The sequence below is a fragment of the Pleurodeles waltl genome, chromosome 8, assembly GCF_031143425.1.
Source record: "Pleurodeles waltl isolate 20211129_DDA chromosome 8, aPleWal1.hap1.20221129, whole genome shotgun sequence".
In the NCBI taxonomy this organism is placed as follows: domain Eukaryota; kingdom Metazoa; phylum Chordata; class Amphibia; order Caudata; family Salamandridae; genus Pleurodeles; species Pleurodeles waltl.
In genome coordinates, this window is record NC_090447.1 from 1,269,119,929 (window position 1) to 1,269,141,078 (window position 21,150).

At 44.7% G+C, this 21,150-nt stretch overlaps 1 protein-coding gene across 2 annotated transcripts in view; it reads right to left on the bottom strand.

Annotated features, from left to right (window-relative positions):
- The window catches only part of PAN3 (poly(A) specific ribonuclease subunit PAN3), a 620,383-nt gene that overhangs the window by 299,703 nt on the left and 299,530 nt on the right, over window positions 1-21,150 (bottom strand). For both annotated transcript variants that reach the window (XM_069202205.1, XM_069202206.1), the window contains exon 11: window positions 14,976-15,137. In XM_069202205.1, the coding sequence (XP_069058306.1) occupies window positions 14,976-15,137 (162 nt within the window). The remainder of the gene's footprint in view (window positions 1-14,975; window positions 15,138-21,150) is intronic.

The window sequence follows — 21,150 nt, forward strand, 5'->3', positions numbered from 1 at the left end:
GACCATAGGATCACGACTGAGAATATGCCCGCAACTTGGAACAGGAGCGAGATCTGTGTTTCGACCACAAACTCTTCTTGTGTTCTGTAACACAGAGCATAGCCTCTCTGTTCCAAATCACCTTGAGTTGCATAAGGAAATAACTGGCGCACCAAAGAGATTCCTCGTGCAGGCCCGTGACCCACATCTGCTTCTTCCAGTGTCAGCACAGCTTGAAACTCAAGATACTTCCACAACAAGATGTCCACCATCTACAACACCTCTGACCCCCAACCCATGGCTCTCAACTTCAGCAACTTTGACCAACCAGCTCACACCAGCCGAATGACCACCACTTGGTCCTGATCACCTCTCAGACCTCCAGGCCATAATGTCATCCATTCATTCTGGGGCTCCCACCGCCCCTGCCTCCACTGACCTTTCAACCTCTGAACCAAACCTATCAGCACTGGAACTTATCAGCATTAACAAAGCCTCCATCACCACAGCAGCCTTCCTGGACAGCTGGAAACTTCCAGAGGTCAGACCCCCCTAGTCAAGAAACCCTCAGCTGACCCCAGCAAACTTAACAATTACTGCCGACCTCACTGCTCCCCTACCCTGCCAAAGATGGTCATCAATACACAGCTTACCGAATACCTGGAACAAAATCGCTTAATTGACATCTCCCAATCAGGATTCTGTGCCAACCACAGTACTGAAAGTGCCCTGATGGCCACCACTGATGACATCAGAACCCTCCTCGACCGTGGGGAGATGGTTGCCCTGATCCTGCTTGACCTCTCTGCTGCTTTCAAAATCGCTTCCCACCACACCATCATCGACACACTCTACAACATCGACATTCAGCAAAACTCCCTCAAGTGGATTGCCTCCTTCCTCAAAGGGTGCACACAGAGCATTCGGCTGCCTCCCTTCCCTTCCGATCCCAAGGACATCTTACGCGTTGTACCCCAAGGGTCCGCTCTAAGCCCCATCTTGTTCAACACCTACATGACTCCCCTTGCAGACATCATCAGATGCCACAGCCGCAACATAATTTCTTACGCAGATGACACTCAACTCATCCTCTCACTCACCGAAGACCCCCTCCACCACCAAAATCAACTTCTGCAACGTAATGACCAACGTAGCCAAACGGATGAGAGACAACTGCCTTAAACTTGACTCTGACCAGAAAGGAGCTCTGATCTTCAGGAAGAACACCTCCATATGGGACCAGAGCTGGTGGCCAGCAGAACTCGGACAAACACCTACAGACCACGCATGCAACCTAGGCATCATCTTCAATAGTGAACTGACCATGAAACGACAAATCAACGCAGTCACCTCCTCCTTCTGCTGCTTTCATACCCTTTGCATGCTCTCAGAATCTTCAGATGGATCCCAGTTAACTCCAGAAAGACTGTCACTAAGGCCCTTGTCACCAGCCGCCTTGACTACAGCAATGATCTACGCCGGCATCTCCACCCAGCTCCTGAAAAGACTCTAGACCATACAGAATGCACCAACTAGACTCATCCTGGACATCCCTAAACGGAATATCCCCCTCCATCTCAGAAATCTCCACTGCCTCCCCCATCCAGAAAAGATGCCAATTCAAGATCCTCATACACGCCTACAAAGCTCTACATGATCAAGGATCGGCCTTCAATCAATCATCGACTGAACTTCACCTACCCACATGACACCTGAGCTCCACCTCACTAGCCCATGCACACACCGGCTGGATCCGTCGCACCCACAGAGGGGGTCGCTCCTTCCCCTACATCACTGCCAAGACCTGAAATTACATAAGTCTCTGTCTTGTTACACCACCCTCCCTGGCAGATTTCAGGAAGAAACTCGACCTAGCTTTTTGACAGACATTGCACCCACAGCGCCCAGATACCCCTAGGGGTGACAGTGACACTATACAAATACGAATGGACTGAAGAACATTCGAGGATGGCGGGTAAAGAAGATTATTGGCTCACCTTATGCAAATAAATTAAGCAAAACTGTCTGTCCTACCGCTGCATCCAGGCAGTAGTGTTGAGTAAAGGTGTGGCTGGGAGTTCACATTGCCACTCTGCAGATCTGAATTAGAGGCACCCCTGCGAAGAGAGCTGCTGACATAGACACCACTCTAGTGGAGTGCACCTTGGCGTTGGCTGACAGCAGTCTTCCCGCTAACTGATGAAAGAACTGTATGGCAGAGGAGATCCACCATGTTATAGTTTGTCTGGAAACAGCATTCCCATTAGTGGGTTGGCCATAGCTAATAAACATCTGATCAGCTTTTCAGAAGCTGATAGTCCTCTGTATGTAGAATTTCGGACACCTCTTAAGGTCTGGGGAATATAATGCTCGATCTGCTGGAGTTCGAGGATTCAGGAAGAAAGTTTTCAAAATCACTGGCTCATTTAAATGAAAGTTTGAAGGAACTTTGGGAATGAATTTTGGGTTAGTCCTTAGAATGACCATGTCTGATTTAAATTGCAGAAAAGGTGGTGAAACTGTGAATGCTTGAATGTCACTAACCCTCTTTGCTGAAGTACGGGCCAAAAGGAGCGCTGTCTTCCAAGAGATGTATTTCAGGTCGGCTTTGTGAATAGGCTCAAATGGATGCCTCATCAATTGGGAGAGCACAATATTTAGATGCCAGGAAGGAGGGGGCACTGTATCGGAGGAAACATCCTGAACAAGCCCTTTAGAAGCCGTTTTGTTATCCTGGATGACCATAAGGATGGTAATACTGCCGTGCGTTGGAAAATAGATATGACAGCTAGGTGAACTTTGATAGACGAATGGGAGAGACCTGACTTCACCAAGTGTAAAAGGTATGGAATAATCTGCTCTGGAGAAGATTTTAGAGGGTGAATATTGAAGGTTTTGCACCATATGCAGAATCTCTTCCACTTGAGTTTGTACGTCTTATTCGTAGACTGGGCTCTGGCACAGGCAAGCACCTCCCGACAATCTGAAGGGATATCTAAACTGTCAAACTCATAGAATTTGAGGAGCCAGGCCGATAATCGAAGTGAAGTCGGGTTGGGGTGACGGACCTGCCCGGGATTCATCGTTAGCAAGTCTGGTGTTGGTCGTAGTTGCATGTGAGGCTGTTCCGACAGGAGCAGAATCTCTGTGAACCAAAACTGGAGCGGCCATCTGGGAGCGATCAACAGAAGTCGGCATGGTTCTCTCTTCACCTTCTGAAGAAGTCTCGGGTTGAGCGGGAGAAAAGTGTAGGCACAGATCTGTGACTCATTCTCCTTTGACCCGCTTTGCAGTTGCCAGCTTGTGAGGTGTTGGCATTTCTTGTTCTCACTCGTTGCGAACAGGTCTAGACTGCGTTTGCCCCAACAACGAAAGAGGCGGTTGGAAATTGCCTGGTTGAGCTCCCATGACAGGTGGCCTGAGTTCTGCTTAGGGCATCCGCCAAAGTTTTGGAAACCCCTGGGAGATGTTCCACTTTGATTGATATCTGATGACGAAGAACCCAATGCCACAGTTCCTGTGCCTGCAGAGACAGCGCCCGTGATCTTGACCCCCCTGCTTGTTGAGGTAATGCATGACTGTGGTGTTGTCGGTTCTTATCAACACCGAGGAACCTCTGATCTTGGCGAGGAAGGCCTTGATTGCCAGGAAAACTGCTTTTAATTCTAATATGTTGATGTGGAGAGCTGATTCCTGTGTGGACCATCTTCCTCTTACTGACAGGTAGTGTAAATGCGTGCCCCATCCCTCCAACTAAGCATCCGTTGTTAGAATTTGTACTGGTTTGTCTTTCAGGAATGAGAGACCCTCTGAGATGAGAGGGGTGTTCTTCCACCACTTTAAGGCTTGCCTCGCTGGTAAGGTTATTTGGACTACATCGTCGAAAGATCAGTTTATTTGTTTCCACTGAATGTCCTATTGTTGCTGAAGTGTTCTCATGTGGATGCGACAGCTTGCTATCAACAGAATACACGAAGAAAGGATCCCCAGAAAAGACTTATAAGTCCGGACAGAAGCGGACCTTCTTCTGCTGAGAAGGCTCGCTAGATCTTGAAGTTTTTTCTATCTGTCGTAAGAAGCAAAAGTTCTCGCCCGCTCTGTGTCCAAAACAGCCCCTAGAAAGGTGATGTTCTTCAAAGGGTCTAGGCGAGACTTCAGGTAGTTGACTGTTAGACCCAACACCTTGAAGATAGATAAACCTGTCCTTGTGTCTCTGACCGCTTTGGATGCTGTTCGTGCTTTTATTAACCTGTCGTCTAAGTATGGGAACACCTGAATTCCCAGCTGCCTGAGGAAGGCTGCAACTAGTGCCAGGACCTTGGTGAAAACTCTTGGGGCCGATCTGAGGCCAAAAGTCAACACTCTGAACTGATGATGGGTGCCTGCAACCTTGAACCGTAAGACTGAGCCTCTGTGCTGAGGGTTCTAAAGGGGTGGTCTCGCCTTGATTGGCTGAACTTTGGGCCTTTCCTAATGAGGCTAATAACCTAGGAAAGTGGATGTATTTTTGCCACGGACTACAATGTAAAGAAAAACGGAAAAAAAAAGAAAAAAAATAAGAGTGACAGAAACAGAGCACTCTGACACTTCTCGTTTGCAGTTTTCCAGGTTGGAAGTGCAGGCATGCAATGAGTGGGAGATTCTGGAATGCCTACCCTCTGTTGTTTGGCAAGCAGCCTACTGGTGTGCAGAGGGCGCCTAGATTGTACTGTTTGCTGTGAGCTGCAGTACTGCTCCGTCGCCCGGAGATGGCACAAGAATACTGATGTATATTATCCACATTATGCGCAGCTCCTCCTCAGTGCTCCCCAACACAAGAATACTGATGTATATTATCCACATTATGCGCAGCTCCTCCTCAGTGCTCCCCAACAATGTCTCACATTGAAAAGGAATTTGTATTTACTTACACGCTGCTGTTCCTTGAGCAACACAGTGTCCTCACCTGGATGTCTGCCATCTTGCACCGCAGGAGTTAAAGATCAGAAACAAGAATTACAGCTATTGGCAATGTAACAGCATAATTGGACTTTTCTTGCCGTAGTGCAAGGATTCCTCTTGCAACACAGCAGCTTAAGCGCTTTAGGCGCTACAAACAAGCAACAACGTGCGAGGGATAATGGGGACAGACAAACAGGAAACTGAGGGACAAGGAGGTGCTGGGGGATGGCAGTGCGATCAGATTCAAAGTGCCATGGCCAACATGAGTGCGAAGAAGAGAGACAAATAAAAGTAGTTAGTTCACATAAAACATATCGTCAATCGTGGGATAATCCATGTAACAGGAGTTAGTCTGCAAGGCGGTAACAAAACCACCCCAAGGCAGGACAAATGTAAACCATTTACCAATAACATCAAGAGATTTTTGAAAGGCAAGCCCATGAACGAGTGAATGTGATGAGAGTGAGGTGGGCGTGGTTAACAGCCCACAGATTACAACAGGTCACAAGCACTTGCACTCGAGCTAAAATGTGTGTACACAAACATTTCAAAAGCAGAATGCTCTCTGATTAGATGCAAATGTTTGCAGAAGCTTATAGGCAAGATTGATGATTCTTTGCTTTCAAAATAAACTGTTCAGAAATAAAAATACAAGTAGAGAAACAAAACCTTTTGCTAAATTACTGAGAAATTTATAGTACTATTTCTGTGAAGCATCATTTACTTAAATGTGTTGAAGCATGCTAGTATTTTCAAACCTCTTCATAATGGAAAATCGGGGTAATCATTTTCAACAAGATTATGAGAATCCTGAAAATAAACAAGTAATGGCAAAACCAACTGGTCCAACTTTGTCTTGTTTTGACATGGCTTTTGTGACACTTTATTGTTGTGGGAGCTGCCAGGCCCTAGTCATTGTGACAAACATTGGCAAAAGCAAATCAAAATGTGGTCTCAAAAAGCACACATAGCTACAGTAGTTCCTGGCACTAAATAAAGCGATTTTGTGTGCCATTATGCTTATTATGAAAGAACAGAATGCTATTACTCACAGAAAAGCCAGCCAATAGATGGCTACAGATAGAAACAGAAGTTTGATTTAAAAAAATGTACGGTGTTTGCAACATTATCATCCCATGTTGTTCTGTGGTATCAAATCCTGCTGTAATACTGTTTCAGACACTCAAAGTTGAGTGATTCCCAGTGATCGATTTGTGTTACTCAAGCTGTTCTATCCCACTGCACGAAGAGAGTCAGCTTCTTTTCGCGCTCTGGTTCAAAACTAGAATTCTGGCATGGTGCAGAGTTCCATACGGGTATATAGAAAGCCCTGTGATCTTCAACCATATCATGAAAAAGAATCCTAGAGGTCCTGAAGTTATTGTGCAATTCAGTTATAGTTCATTATATCAATTATCTATTTGTGGCGTTGATGTCACAAGAAGCATGCAAACAGGAAATTATTGCTCTGTTGAATTACATGGCTGAATGGACCTGAAGTGTCCTCAAGTCAAGCAAGTGCAATACTGTCAGAAGGAAGTCCTGTATCTAGGACACCATATTGAGAAAGGAGTGAGGAATGAATCTCAAGAAAGAAAACCTATTCTGAAAATGAGCCCTCCAACTATAAGGAGAGAAGTCATGATGTTTCTGGGGTTGGTGGGCTACTGTCACAAGTGGATACAAAACTCTTCTCTAGTGGCAAAGCCTTTACAGAGTCTTATAGATGTGTGTGATCTACTATCTTGGGACAACAAAAATAGGGACACCTTCCTGAAGCTGTGAAAAAGCCTCTTACGTGCCCCAACTCTAGGCGTTCCAAATATTCAGGAACGACTTTTCCGTTCCTTCTGTGCAGCCTAACTCTACCTGCACCCTCCACAGCAGGGAAAGGGGGGGCTGAGAAAGCCACTAACGTAAAAGTGTCAAAACTGTTAACAATGTAATGCTGTTTTTCGCTCCTCTGGGAGGATGAAACATGACACTGGGGCCAGGTAACAACAAAGAGCATGTATTATAGATAATGAATACAGCAGTACCAATACAGGGACACACATTCAGTCCAGGAGCTAATATGTGTGAAACTCTGAGCTCCGCCGAATGTTCACTGAAGCACTGGCATGTCACTTTTTTTGATTGAAACAGAGGAGTGTTGTCAGGGGTCAGTTCAGGCAGAACCTCTTCAACAACAGACGTTCACAAAAGATATGCAGGCCTAACCGTAAATGCTTTAGTTGTTGTGCAAAAGGTCATGTACAGCTTCGTTCCAACAGGGACATGGGAGGAGCTCTAGGACTGCTAGATTACAGTAAAGAGTTAATTCTGTATTGGAGAAAGAAACAAAGGTGTACTCTTTCAGTGCTTAAACAATCACATGGCGATTTGAAAAGGACTATGGCCTATTTTTCAGCCGCTCTTGATACCGTAGCTGCAGTATTGCCTGAAGGCGGTGGCTTTAATTGGCGTTACTATTCAGTAAACTGAAGGTATTGTATTGTTTCACCCTTTCACAGTGATAGTACCCTTCTCGGTGGAGCTCCTATGGACATGTCCTAACGCACAGCACATGACTAACAATCCCCAGATCAGACATCAATCAGTCATACTGACTGCGGACAGTATTTCATTAAAGAAGTGCCCCAGTCTTAACCCTGGCACATTATCACCATTACCTGAAGCAGCCGTGGATGGGGAGGAGGTTGACTGCCATGCCATAACTTAGCTGTGAACTAAACAAAGGCCTGACATAAAAGATGATCCCCTCACAGAGCCTGATTATATACTGTTCGTGGACGGCTCTCGTTTAAGAGATGATAAAGGGAATCCAAGAGTTTCTTATTTTGTTTTCCCTTTAGCAAGTGTAGTGAGCGCAGTGCTTAATTTGTGCTGGTTGTTTCCGGTGCTGAGCACCGGCACTTATTTGTGAGGGCCAGGGCTTATTCTTATGCCTCAAGCATTTGCTGCGAGCAAAAGACACATATGGTAAAGACGGCATAAGACAAAACTAAAAAGCGTCATAAAGGGAGAAAGTAGAAAGTTGCAGGATGAGCTGAAGGGGTAAGGGTGGCCGTAAATGGATTGAAGAAGCCTGAGATGGCTTCAGGATTCAGTGCTGGCAGATTTAATTTTACTGCAAGACCGGAGCCTCCTATTATGCGTTTCTCTTCTCGCTTTAATAACACAGCAGTCAAGAAGAAACTACAAATCCCATGAGGCTAACACAGACAGCCAATGGGATTAAAAACATAGTACAGAACATGTTAACCAATAGAAATACCCCCATGCCATTATGATGTCACTTGACTGCAAGCAGCCCTCTTTTCTTGCTGCTGCAGTCAAGATAAGTTCACCTTTTTCTTTCCTCTCATGTTGTTTAATTTAATGTTAACATTTGGTTTTTATTAATATATATTTTACTGCTGTTTGCATACCATGTCAACGGCAAGTTGCCGCATTGCTTTTAATCAGCGTTTTCCTCGCGCTTGCGTTCATTCTCCTGCCTTCGGGTAGCAACCCGGTTGCTCCCGAGTCAGGAAAACAAACAGCCTAGTGTGCACCGCGCGCGCGACGCTCTCACTGGGTTTCCCTCGCGTTTGGGAAATAACCGTCACTCGGTTTTTCCTGACGCTAGGAGCCCAGCCTTTACAGACGCACTTCCTCACCTGGTTTATATTCGTCCAGCAGCCCTTTCTACGACGCGTGTCAGGGGCTTTCCTCTCCTGCCAGCGCAACACCTTCCTTGGCCCCGCCCTCGGGAAGGAGGGTTTTCCCTGGTTTTCTTTGTAATTTCTCCTCAGTTAACCCACGGTTGCCTGACTAATTTTCATATAAGGATAATTTCCTTTAATTTAAGCTGGTTCCTCAGGAGTTTTTTCTTCCTTATTTAAATTTAAAATTTTTGACATGGAACCTAATACCTCTTCTGGGGAACAAGGTGTTCCCAGTGAGATTGAGGATATCAGAAATGAACTCCTAAATTTTATCAAGGACTCTGTTCAACAGGCAATGGTGTCATCAATGCAAAAATTATCAAAAAATTTAGAGTCAAATTTTTCTAATTTTTTAAACAAATCTTCGGCCCAGTCTGCGGGGGAATGCAGTCATCACCTGCCTGCCAACCCTACAGGTTTGACACAAACGGAGAGTGAGTTTACCTCACTTATGGCAGAGGACGCGGTTCCTCATAAGGCTCTGGCCAAGGAGTATAACAATATGGCTCCTAGACCCTCTTTGAAACGGACAGCTAAACAACTGAATATTTCTCTCCCCACTCCCACTGCCTCCACTCCAGATACTGATATCCCTGATGCGGATTCGGACTACTATGTCTCTGACAAAGACGATACTAATTCTTTTTCTCCTCCTCCTCCTAAGAAACCTAAGGTTCCCTCTGTTTCCCCCCCTCTTTTTGATGCAGAAGGCTTCCCCATGTTTGACCCCCTCCCACATACTTCGTCCCAATTCCACGGAATGGTTCCCTGCTGACCATGTGGGTCGTTATGTGGCTCAGACATTATTCTCTCCCCTAGATAAACAAACCAGAGCCAAGCTCAAGTCAGAATGTCCACGCCCCGTGCTTCCACACAAGGCTACTTCTACCCCTTCCATCGACCAACAGATGCTAACCTTTTTTAACAAACAGGGCAAGGACCCTCGTAAAGGGGTAGATAAAGCATGGTCGTCCTGTCAGGACAAGTTGTTGGACGTCATTGGTACTCTTACGAGAATTTCCGATATGGTTGAAACGGCCAGGCTGGATGGTAGCTTTTTAGATCCAGAAGAACTATCTTTGTGAGTTCAGCGTTGTTTTTGTCTTCTGGGGAATGCTAACTCCTCTCTTATATACGAGAGACGGAAGGGCCTCCTTATCAAATTAGACCCTAAGCTGATTAATTTGGCAACGGTTCAACCTCAAATCCACACGGAAGGACAGCTTTTCGGGGACTCTTTCATTAAGGAAATCAGCAAATATGTTGCCACATTCACCTCCTTGGACAAAGCACAAGAGTCCATGAGAAAAATGTTCAATCAACGGGTTTTTGCCAGGGCCGGTAGAGGCAGGGGCTGCTTTACCGTCCGAGGTTCCGCCATCCAAGGCTCCAGAGGGTACTACGGTTCCTATCAACAAGACTTCAGACCGCAATTCTACCCCCAGCGCGGCAGAGGTTATCGTTCCAGGTCCTTCAGACACACTAAGGCCTCCAACCCAAAAGGTAAGCCCTCAAGTTGGTTTCTTTCCAACAGGGGGTCGCATCTTCCACTTTCTTTCAAATTGGTTAACAATTACTGCGGATGTGTGGGTCCTAAATACTGTACAAGGTTACACAATAGACCTTTATTCTACTCCGGTGCAAACATTCTTCACTCCTCTTCCCCAATTTTCCACAGAAATGACCCATCTAATATATCTCAAAGTAAATTCTCTCTTGCAAAAACAAGCGATTTCAATCACTCAACCCCACCCTTTGGGTTTTACCAGCCCACTTTTTCTAGTTCAAAAGAAGAACAAAAAGATGCGTCCAGTCATCAACCTAAAACATTTCAACCGGTTTGTGGTATACAGACATTTCAAAATGGAAACAATTCTTCACCTCAGAGATATACTTCTTCAAAACGACTGGATGGTCAGACTGGATCTGCAGTACGCCTATTTAGTGGTTCCTGTACATCCAGACTCCAGGAAATTCCTTCAGTTCCACTGGCTTGACCAAACTTATCACTTTACCTCTCTGCCCTTCGGTCTATCGTCTGCCCCTTGGTGCTTCACCAAGCTCTTGAAGCCCGTGGTGGCTTTTCTAAGGTCCCAGGGCATAAGGCTCTTAATTTACTTAGACGATATCCTAATTTTAAGTCAGTCTCCTCAAACTCTCCTACTCCACTTACAAACAGCCTGCTCTCTTCTAGAGGATCTAGGTTTCATAATAAACAGAGAAAAATCTCTCCTAATTCCATCCCAAATCATAGAATTCTTGGGATTTCAAATCAATTCCATCTCAGCTACCCTACTTCTACCTACGACAAAAATAAGATCCATAAAGTCAGAAATTCTACAAATCCTTTGCAGCTCTCTTATCTCTCTCAGGACATTAGCGCGAATAGTAGGCCTGCTGTCCTCTTCTATCCAGGCAATCTTTCCAGGTCCCCTTCATTACCGCTCCCTTCAAAGACTGAAGATTCAACACTTGAGGAAGGGTCTATCGTATTCCGACCTCATCCCCTTAGACGTGGAGTCCCGCACAGAGCTTCAATGTTGGACAGGCCATTTGGACGCTTGGAACGGGAAAAGTATATTTCCATCAGCCCCAGATCTTGTGTTAGAGTCCGATGAAAGTCGTCTAGGCTGGGGGGCCCGGTGTGGTCCCATCTCGACTGGGGGTACATGGTCTTCTGAGGAGTCCAAATTGCATATCAATTGTTTAGAGAGGCTTGCCGGCTCCTTTGCAATCAGAAGCCTGGCAAAACACAAAGTGCATTGCACAAAACTTCTCAGGATGGACAATATCTCTGCAGTCAGATACATAAATCATCTTGGAGGCACAAAATCCAAACCTCTAGCGGATTTGGCCAGGAGTTTTGGGGAATTTTGCCTTTCAAACCATCTTTCGGTTCATGCAGAGTACCTTCCAGGAGCTCTCAATTCAGTCGCAGATTGGCATTCTCGTCATCTCCGAGGCTCCAGCGTTTGGAGAATTCACCCTTCAGTTTTTCACAAGATTCATTCTTTATGGGGTCCGTTCTCCATAGACCTGTTCGCATCTCGACTGAACACACAGCTTCACCAATTTTACAGCTGGCGTCCAGATCCCTTAGCCTTGGCATCAGATACTTTCTTACAAGATTGGTCTCATTCCCTCAATTACTCCTTTCCTCCCTTTATCATGATCAACAGGGTCCTAGCTCACGCCAGACGTCAGCATGCCTCTCTTATTCTCATTGTCCCATTTTGGCAATCCCAAGTATGGTTCCCTACCCTACTGGAACTCTCAGTGGATTTTCCATTGTTAATTCTGTCCTTCCCAGACTTACTGTTGGACCCTCTTCAGCGTCCTCACCCCCTAATGGTGGACAACATCCTCACTCTATCCGCCTGGAAGATCTCAGGAATTCCCAATCTTTCCCTGTCATTTCATCAGAAGCTTCCCAATACATCTCAAGTTCCTGGGCCCCTGGTACCAAGAAAGCCTACAAGGCAGCCTAGTCTTTATGGGACGGCTGGTGTTTGGGAAGGCATTGTGATCCCTTTTCAGCAGATGTAATTTTTGTAGTTAATTTCTTGGCCGCAGAAGCCAGTACAGGTAAAGCTTTCCGTACTATCAACCTTTATAGGTCGGCTATTTCTTCTAATCATATCCATGTTAATGGGAAACCGATAGGCGAACATCCGCTGGTATGCAGATTACTAAAGGAAGTAAAATTTTCTAAACCTCCTTTTCCCAAATATAATCAATTGTGGGACGTTAATGTTGTTCTAAAATTTCTGATTTCATTGCCGGACAATCCTTTTTTATCTCTAAAAATGTTATCTGCTAAGTTAACAATGTTATTATGTCTAGTTTCCATTAAACGTTTATCGGATGTAAAGGCACTGGACGTCTCCAACCGACAGTTCACCCCTTCGGGGGTGCAGTTTTCGGTTGTACGACGTACCAAGACCAGTTTATCGTCAATTTTTTATCCTTATTTCCCACAACATCTGAAATTATGTGTGGGCCAATGTCTTAAAGTTTATGAACAAAAAACTGCAGATTTAAGAACATCCTCCTCCCAAATTCTTATTTCTTTTAGGAAACCCTATCACCCGGTTTCGTCTGCCACCTTAGCTCGTTGGGTTAAATGGATTATGTCTTTAGCGGGTATCGATATTTCCAGATTTGGAGCTCATTCTGCCAGAGGGGCTATGGCCTCCAAAGCCTTCTGGGCGGGCTCCTGTTTAGAGGATATTCTAAAATCTGCAGACTGGTCTAATGACAATACCTTTAGAGTCTTTTATTGTAAACCTGTTGATGATGTTTCACTGAACGTAATTAATATGCTTTAAACTCGCATAATAGGAGCCTCCGGTCTTGTCATAAAATGTAGATTTTCCTAGTCTATGACGGAAAGTCTTAGTTTTATTAAAGACACGGAGGCGAGTATTATCCCACCTTTGGTATAAACATTGTTTTTTCTCCCTCCCTTTCTTCCAGCGCCAGTTCCGGACACTCAACCAGCGCCCTAGTAGGATTTCCTCACATCTTTGGAAGTCTCCATTCATTGCAAGTTCAGGATCGTATTCTCCTGATTTAATGGAACACTCCTTCCTCTGTAGGATTTTGGACTTTTCTTCTGACGTTTTTGCTTTCCTTATGGCTTTGTTTATTCTTTGTTCTCTATTTCCGCTATTCTTCAACAATTGACTTTATTCGCAAGAAAAGAGGGCTGCTTGCAGTCAAGTGACATCATAATGATATGGGGGTATTTCTAATGGTTAACATGTTCTGTACTACGTTTTTAATCCCATTGGCTGTCTGTGTTAGCCTCATGAGATTTGTAGTTTCTTCTTGACTGCTGTGTTATTAAAGCGAGAAGAGAAACGCAGAATACTCGCCTCTGTGTCTTTAATAAAATGAAGACTTTCCGTCATAAACTAGGAAAATCTACATTACAGCAGTCTCGTGTTTAAGAGAAGGACTTTCAGCACCGGCACCTCTTTATTTACAAATTAAGCACTGAGTGGGAGCCACCTGGTTGCGTAATGTAACCTCTGCCCAGGTGGCTGAACTGGTCCGTTTACTATGGCCTGCTGTGTTTCTGACCAATTGAGAGTTGCTGTTTAAACTGATAGTAAGGCTCTGATGTGGTCCACGACTTTGGGCAGCTGTGGTCACAAAGAGGGTTTATTACATCTTCTGGATCCCCAATCATGAAAAGGAAGTAAGTTATGAGACTACTCGAGGCCTTCAAAATGCCTCTCGAAACAGCAGCAGACAAGTGTCCACCACACAGGAGAGGAATTGATTCTGTCAGTGCCAGAAATCGGTATGCTGACAAAATTGTCCAATATTGTGCCCATCGGTTATGTGCCTTCAATGGAGAGTGCTCAAATGAATGTGAAAATAATAACGCCAGGAGCATGTTGTTGACCGGTGCTGATACATGGAAAGAGGTTAAGAGATTGGAGGAAGTGGCACCAGAGTGTGAGCAGCAGTGATGGGTCACAGCAGGGTATCCTAAGAATGAGGATGATATTTGGGTGCCTGGAGATGAAGGCCTGCCCTCCCAGGCAATTTGCTGTCCCCTATAAGACATTTCCATGCACCCACATATCTAGAGAGAGACACAAAGGTGCGCTTGTTTAAGCAGAACTGGTTTAACCCACATTTTAGGGTGATAGCTGAGATCCTTTGGCTCGGACGCATAACTTGCCAACAGTTTAATGTGAGAAGGAGCACAGCAGTGACGGTCAGGTTGTCTTTTTAATCGCATGCAAGTCAATTTCATTGAGAGGCCTGTCTGTAATCTGCCTCAATACATTTTAGTTGTGATATACATCTCCTGTTGGGTGGAGGCACAGCTAACATGCTCTTTCTAAGCAAGCCCTGGCACAGTGTGAACAGTACTGGTGGCTGATTGACTTTAAAGCCCCCATCATACTTCGACTATGGCGAAAGAAAGCACAGTGGCAGCGAAGCTTAGAAGATATTAATTTAACCTATTTGGATGGTATTCAACAGTAGAGACCAGTGTGTTTTGTGCAGTTCCCAACTCATAGTATCACTATATAGACTTAGTTGGGATCAAGGTAGGCACAGGAATAGTGATTCCTCAGATTCAGTATGGCACGCACGACAAGAGATAACAGAAATAGCACCCACGGCAAAGACATTTTAAACTTCTGCAAGACCTAAAAACATTGAGTGAGGTCTCTGTACATATAAGATCAGAAATCACCCCGGTTTCCCTTTAATGATGACAATGCAAAATATAAGTGCTTTATTTTCATTCATCAGTCTGCAGAAACCAGCCTACACATTCTAGCATGGCATTGCGATTTAAAAATAAAATGTTTCTCTCACCATGTATCCTGCGAAGGCAATATGTCAAATCATCTTTACTGTTCACTGCTTTATAGCATGATGTAACATATCCAAAGTTACTGGATTTCTGTATCCTATTTGGCGGTGGCAACGGCTCCAGCGGAAATAGGCTGTGGTAGCTGTCAACTTCGGTAGGAACCCCTCAAGAGAGGAAAAACAAACAGACACTAAGTATGTAAGAAAAACAGATGAGCAAAACTTAGCAAGTACAGTCGAAGCAACATTCGAATCAACACAGCCGATATATGAATCCCAAATAACATTTAAACTATTTCGCCAATATTCTGGGCAAACCGTTCTGAAAATCTAAACTTGTAAAGACACCACAAAGAATGAATGGACAAGTGTAGTCTGATGTGTGCTCTGAAATGCTTGAAGCTACAGATGATGAGGTTGGTTTTCCCGCAACGAGGGTCAAAAGGCCGGACCACAATTACAAAGAATATGGGAGATAATTTCTACTCCTCATGCCTTTAATAGTTCAGTGACACAGGATAAAGTGCAAGAGTTTCTTCATCCAAAATTATATTTCCCAGTATAAATAGTCACATAGATGAGAAAAGGAGGGCAAGTGTATGGAATGGATTCGATACAGCAGTCTACTATTATAAACTTTGCGTGACAGATTTTCTTTCAAGATTATTATGCACCCCACGTTTAATGTCCCTCTACAAGGGTGCAGACATGGTGGAGTCTGGGCCCTCCCGTGGTCAAATGGCTGTGGGCCATGTGCTCCTTTTCAGTATGACCTGTCCAATCCCCTTTGCTGTATTCTCCTGAAGCGTTTCAACCTGCTGCACTTTTCCCTTCACGTTGTTTAGTCACAACTCACTTACTGGTGTAAGTTTCCATAAGCGGGAATCTCTTGGGAGCACCAAACACTTATCTCTGCATGACAGAGGTACAGCTAAAAAAAGGTATGACTGTGTACATAATTTGTGCTCTATGGATAAATGTTATAAATTCTATAAAATGAACAAAAATATTAAATCTGTTCGATAAATCTGTTGCATGATAAAACATAAAAATGTGTTTTCTATAAAAGAACTAATGAAAGCACTGCAAGCTTAGCATTATATCTCATCTTCACATCAGGACATTCCTTAACTGAAGGTATGGTAAGAAATGAGCGTATTAAAGGCAAAGTGGGTCGTTTCTGATAAAAAGGGCTTTCTTTAAAAGCCTCACTGCTGAAAGGTTCGGAAACTGTCCAAGAATGATACGGTCTTGGGAACGAGAACCGCTGAAATCAGTGCCACTGCTCGGTATGGTGCCATCATTGCTTATTTACATTTACCTTGTCTTTTTGCTTTGTAATCGGAAATGATTTAAAAAAACAACCAAAAAAAAAAAAAAAGATTTTTAAGTTGTTGGAAGATTTGCTAAGAGTACCAGGTAACAATGCATGTTGCTCTTAACCATGAACATTCACCTTGTCAAAAAGTCTGGGAGTCATGACAATTTCTGGCCAGAGCACAATCTGCTTCTCAAAACGGTTATTACACTTCACATGGGCAACTGAGTGATTACACGTGTACGAACGCATCAACGGGTGGCTTCTTCCTTAGGCAGTAACAAAGTCAATAGCTTTGCGGTGTACTGTAAGAAAAAAACGCACTGGCAAAGTCAATAGGTTTTGGCACTGGCCGCCAGCCTTTTGGCTTTGGCAAAATTTTAGTGTTGGTGATTCTGCGGCCCCATATCAATTTTTTTTTTTTTTTTAAACAAAAAAAATGGCTAAAAAGTGCCTACTTTGTAAAAGAATAAGTGCTGGTGCCCAATGTTTTGCTCGGCGGCTTGTGACCAGCTCGAATGTCAGGGTGCCAAATACCAAAGCCCCTTGGTCTTGATTACATCTCATGCCTCTTTCATCCACCACCAGACACTCCCTTGTCCCCCTATCTTACTCGACCAGGTTCCTTTTCATCCATGCCTACTTCAATCAGAACCATTTTTCGTTATTTCTCTTCTTCCTTGTTTCCCCCTTATGTGATTTTCTCCCTTGCTCTGGGTCAAAGACTGATGAGGAAAAATTAGCGCTGGTGGGCGTCACCTGCAAACACCAGCGCAAAATCAGCACTGTTATTTGGTCTCACAAATCACGCATTGCCATAGAAAATGCCAGCACTTAGGGGACTACTTCTAGTGTTGATCTGCTCATTATTGTTTAACTCATCCTTGTATGTTTAAAATACGTATCCAAGTTACAGTAATTCAACGCCACAAATGCTGCTAATACCCGCACACTGTGGCAATGTTTCGTGTATGCGCTTTAAAGCAAAGAGCAGAAGGGTGTGGGGAAAACAGTGGAAGGAAGATGAAGAGGCAGGATTTGTCTGGCAAGGGCAATAACAGTAGGCAGCTAGCAACACTAAGGCCTGAATCATGTTTGCGAAGAGCCTTTTCTCGGTTCTGCGCACGATCAAGTGCTGCGGTGAACCACTGTTCGAGGAATGGCTGAAGACTTTCTTTGCATGAATATGGAGAGAGTTGTCTCTCTTATGCTGCTTCCAGCAGGTAAAACTTGTGAAGTTTACCCAACCTTCAAATCGCTGCTGATGCATGCATCGAGTTGAGCAAAGGTATGCAGTAAGTTATAACTATAAGATGGGGTCTGGTTATTGCTAGTGATGGGTTCAGTATAGTCCGTAAAAGTGTATTTATTCAACGATCGTTCCGAAATAATTATTCATTGCACGACCTTATTTGCTAAACATTCTCAACAGATATAGTCGTTAAATACCATATTCTTAGGATGTTTGCATTTTCGACCCATGTGCCCTCCTTAAAAGAGCAATCTAAAACTCATTTTGATCAGTACTGTAAAGTATTGAAATATTTAGGCACTGTTATTCATAAGTAACATTCATATTCACTTGAATACAATGGGGGCTTAAACAGTATCCAGATGGCCTTTTGAGTAAATGGTATGGAATGCTTGCAATGGTGAGCAGAGAGAGCAGATTCCAATCCTGTTCTCAGAGGGCGTTTGTCTATAACTATAACACTAAAACACCAGTTCTAGAATAGTTGTATGTTAGCATATAGGGCAAATTAAATGAAACAATGTAATTAAAACAAGGTTTAGTATGTTTTGGTAGCCCGTTTTTTAATGAAAGCCTTAATGTGGATGATTTCATTGTGTTTTGCAACTGTGGAACACCCATACTGAGCTATATTGCAAGGCTCGCAGAAAGAGTGAAGCAAAGTGAAAATGCCTTCAAGTGCATTGGTGTGTAAATAACTGCTTAAAACAAAATATGTATTTTTTTCTTTGAAAATGGCAGTTATTGCCATTCCTAGCACCACCCCTTGGAGTGTATGTGTGGGTAGTGGCCAGTGTACTATATGAAATGAATTGGAGAGCGAGCACCATCACATGGCCGAAGGACCTGGAGAGTTCTCACCCCGGTTTTGACGAAATGGCGACAATTTGTGACGAAATGGCGACAATTTGTGCATTTTAAGGCTCCATAGATGTGTTGAAAAGCCAGGACCTCTGAAAAAGTACTTTAGCATCTTCAGGATGTGAAAGTTAAGCCCGATCTTCCTCACGAGATATGCAAGATCGCTTGTGCCAGGATAATTTTCAGACAGTGTTGGCAAAGTGGTTCAATATTTAACCACAATTTCAATAAAAATAGTCTGAACCACATAGGACAAGTGCAAGTGGTCCAGAAAATGCAATTTCAAATGGCCTATCAATTACCATAGCATCTATCTATACTTATATATTTTAACTTCCTTCATTTTCCCTTCTTCCCCTTCCAAGTAGATGGCCAGTCGTTGCATATGTCAGAGATGGGCAGGTGGCGCGCAGCAAGGCATAGTGCGCCCCCAGGACAGGTACGGATCGGACCAGTTTCGGGCAGCGGCCCAACTGTGCCCGCCGTGCAAAATTAGAAAATCACGCTCACCCCGAGGGGTGAGCCGATTGGCTGAAGGGGGTGTGGTGGGGTCTCCTAGGCGACCGGCAGGGGCAGCCAGAACTGGCTTGAAAGGGGGACTCAAGTCCCTCGAGGGTCAGGTTGTTTTCTTGACCGTGGCTGCCCCTGACGATCGGTACACACCTCCAGAGGACTGGAGGAATTAGTTACTGAAGGAATTCTTTTTTTTTTTGCCTCTTCTTTTTCCTGGATTGTTCCTGCGATGACGCCCTTGTGCTTCCTTGACCTCTGCTGCCCTTGGACTTGTGTTCACCTCTCTCTGGCCTGGGGCAACAGCAGCTGGCTGGGAGACACCAGCTAGGTGATTTAAAGGTCTGCCTTGACCTTTTGCGACCAGCTCTTTCTGATTTGTGTTGGTGTTGGGGCCCTGGGACCAGGAGAGGCATCACAGACACGGTAAGGAGTGGTGGGGGGTCGTGGTGGTATTCTGGGGTGGGCAGGGGTTTTTGTTCTCTGCTGGTCTTTTTTGGTGTTGAGAGGGTGCTTTCCTCAGGGGATGCAGGGACAAGAAGCAATTAAAATAATTTAGTCGTATATGCAATTTTTTTTTTTTTACACTGCACAATTTTCTTTGTATATTTTTAGGCCAGGAGATGGCAGTATTGTTTCAATAATTCCAGAGCTGCTTGTTGTAATGTGGCAAAACTCCCCTTTTTTGATATTGCCTGCTTAAAGTATTTATAGTTGTAATTTGAACCACTGTGTTATTGTGTCTCTTTGCAAACCTTTTTGACTTTGCCTATTTGGAGGTATTTCTTCCCCTTTTACATAATTATTGTTCTGATTTGTGTGTTGTGGCAGCAGTGCGGGCTAAGGCAATTTATTAGACATGCCACCAAAACAGGTAAAACGTAAATTTGCTGTAGAGGCAGTTATGGGGCGCCTAAATGCTATGGACCGTGTGCTTGCTCTCATGCAACCAGCTATAATGTCACTGGTGCAAAAGAAGGTTGATGGCAATCGGCTGGGTGGCGAGACTCTGGTAGAAGAGGTGGACTCCGCACCAGGTCAGGGTGGGTGCCCAAGGCGGGCTGGGGTCCCTCCAAAAATCAGCATTCCCCCTGGTTCCTAAGGCTTAGAAGGTGGCGGGGGTGGGGGATGGGGGGGTGGAAGGGGTCAGGTCCTAAGAGAACACTCGCTGAGGGGACACGGGTCCCCAACATGGGACAGGCAGACACGCAACCAGAGGTTGCTATCATGGGAGCAGTGTCGGGCACAACCTTGGAGGGAGACACTTCTGTCAGCGAGAGGGAACCTGGAGGGGACCTGGTTAGCAGATTGGCAAAAGTGCTCCCCTGGCTGGCGAATAGGGCAATGCTCCACAGATGGATTTGGCAAGTGAGGGGTCAGCATTGGCCACGTTAAAGGGTTTAGCAATGGGTATTAGTGCAAATCTGCAAGGGGCTGCCACAGGAACACACAAGCCCCCTAGGGTCACAGCCACCACATCGCACAAGCCCACCCCTCCTACGACATCCTCCATCGCCCCGCCGGCAGTTGAGGGCACCACTACAAGTACATCACCACCAGAGAAACAAGGCTAGGGCGCTACCCAACCAGGTGGGACACATGATCAGGTGCTTTCTCCTAGGGATCAGCTGGGACCTCACATATCTAGTGAAATAAGGGCAAAAATTCAAAAGGGCGCATTTGTGGATATTTTTGACCTAAAAGAAGTGAAGCCGGCTGATGAGGAAAGTAATGACATTAAGGATTGTTCCCACAAATGGAAGAAACCTAAGGTGGATGAGACCATTATAAATGGGATAAAAGGGTTTACCATTTATCATTCCATTTTGCTAGAGAAATTTTCTGAACTAGGTCCTCAAACTGCATATTATTTGAACAAAATAGTGGGAGCGCATGAGGAGTTTGGAGGAACCAGTAGGAAGGATTATGACAGTGTTCAGGTTGAAAAAAGCGTCAAACCCTGCTATGTTCTGGGATCAGACTGATTTTAATGCATGGATGCGCTGTATGATGCTGAAGAAACTGGAAGCCAATGTCCAGTCTCTTTTTCGGGGGCCCACAGCCCACTGGGATTGCAAAGGGGCGTGTTGGGCTTTCAACAAGAGCGCATTTACTAGGCCGCAGGGTTCCTGCAAATTCAGGCACAATTGCTCCTTTTGTGGTACGGCATGGCATCCTGAGTTCAAATGTTTCAAGAAGTCCAAAGAAAAGGGTGGGCAGAAATGAGGATAATGTTT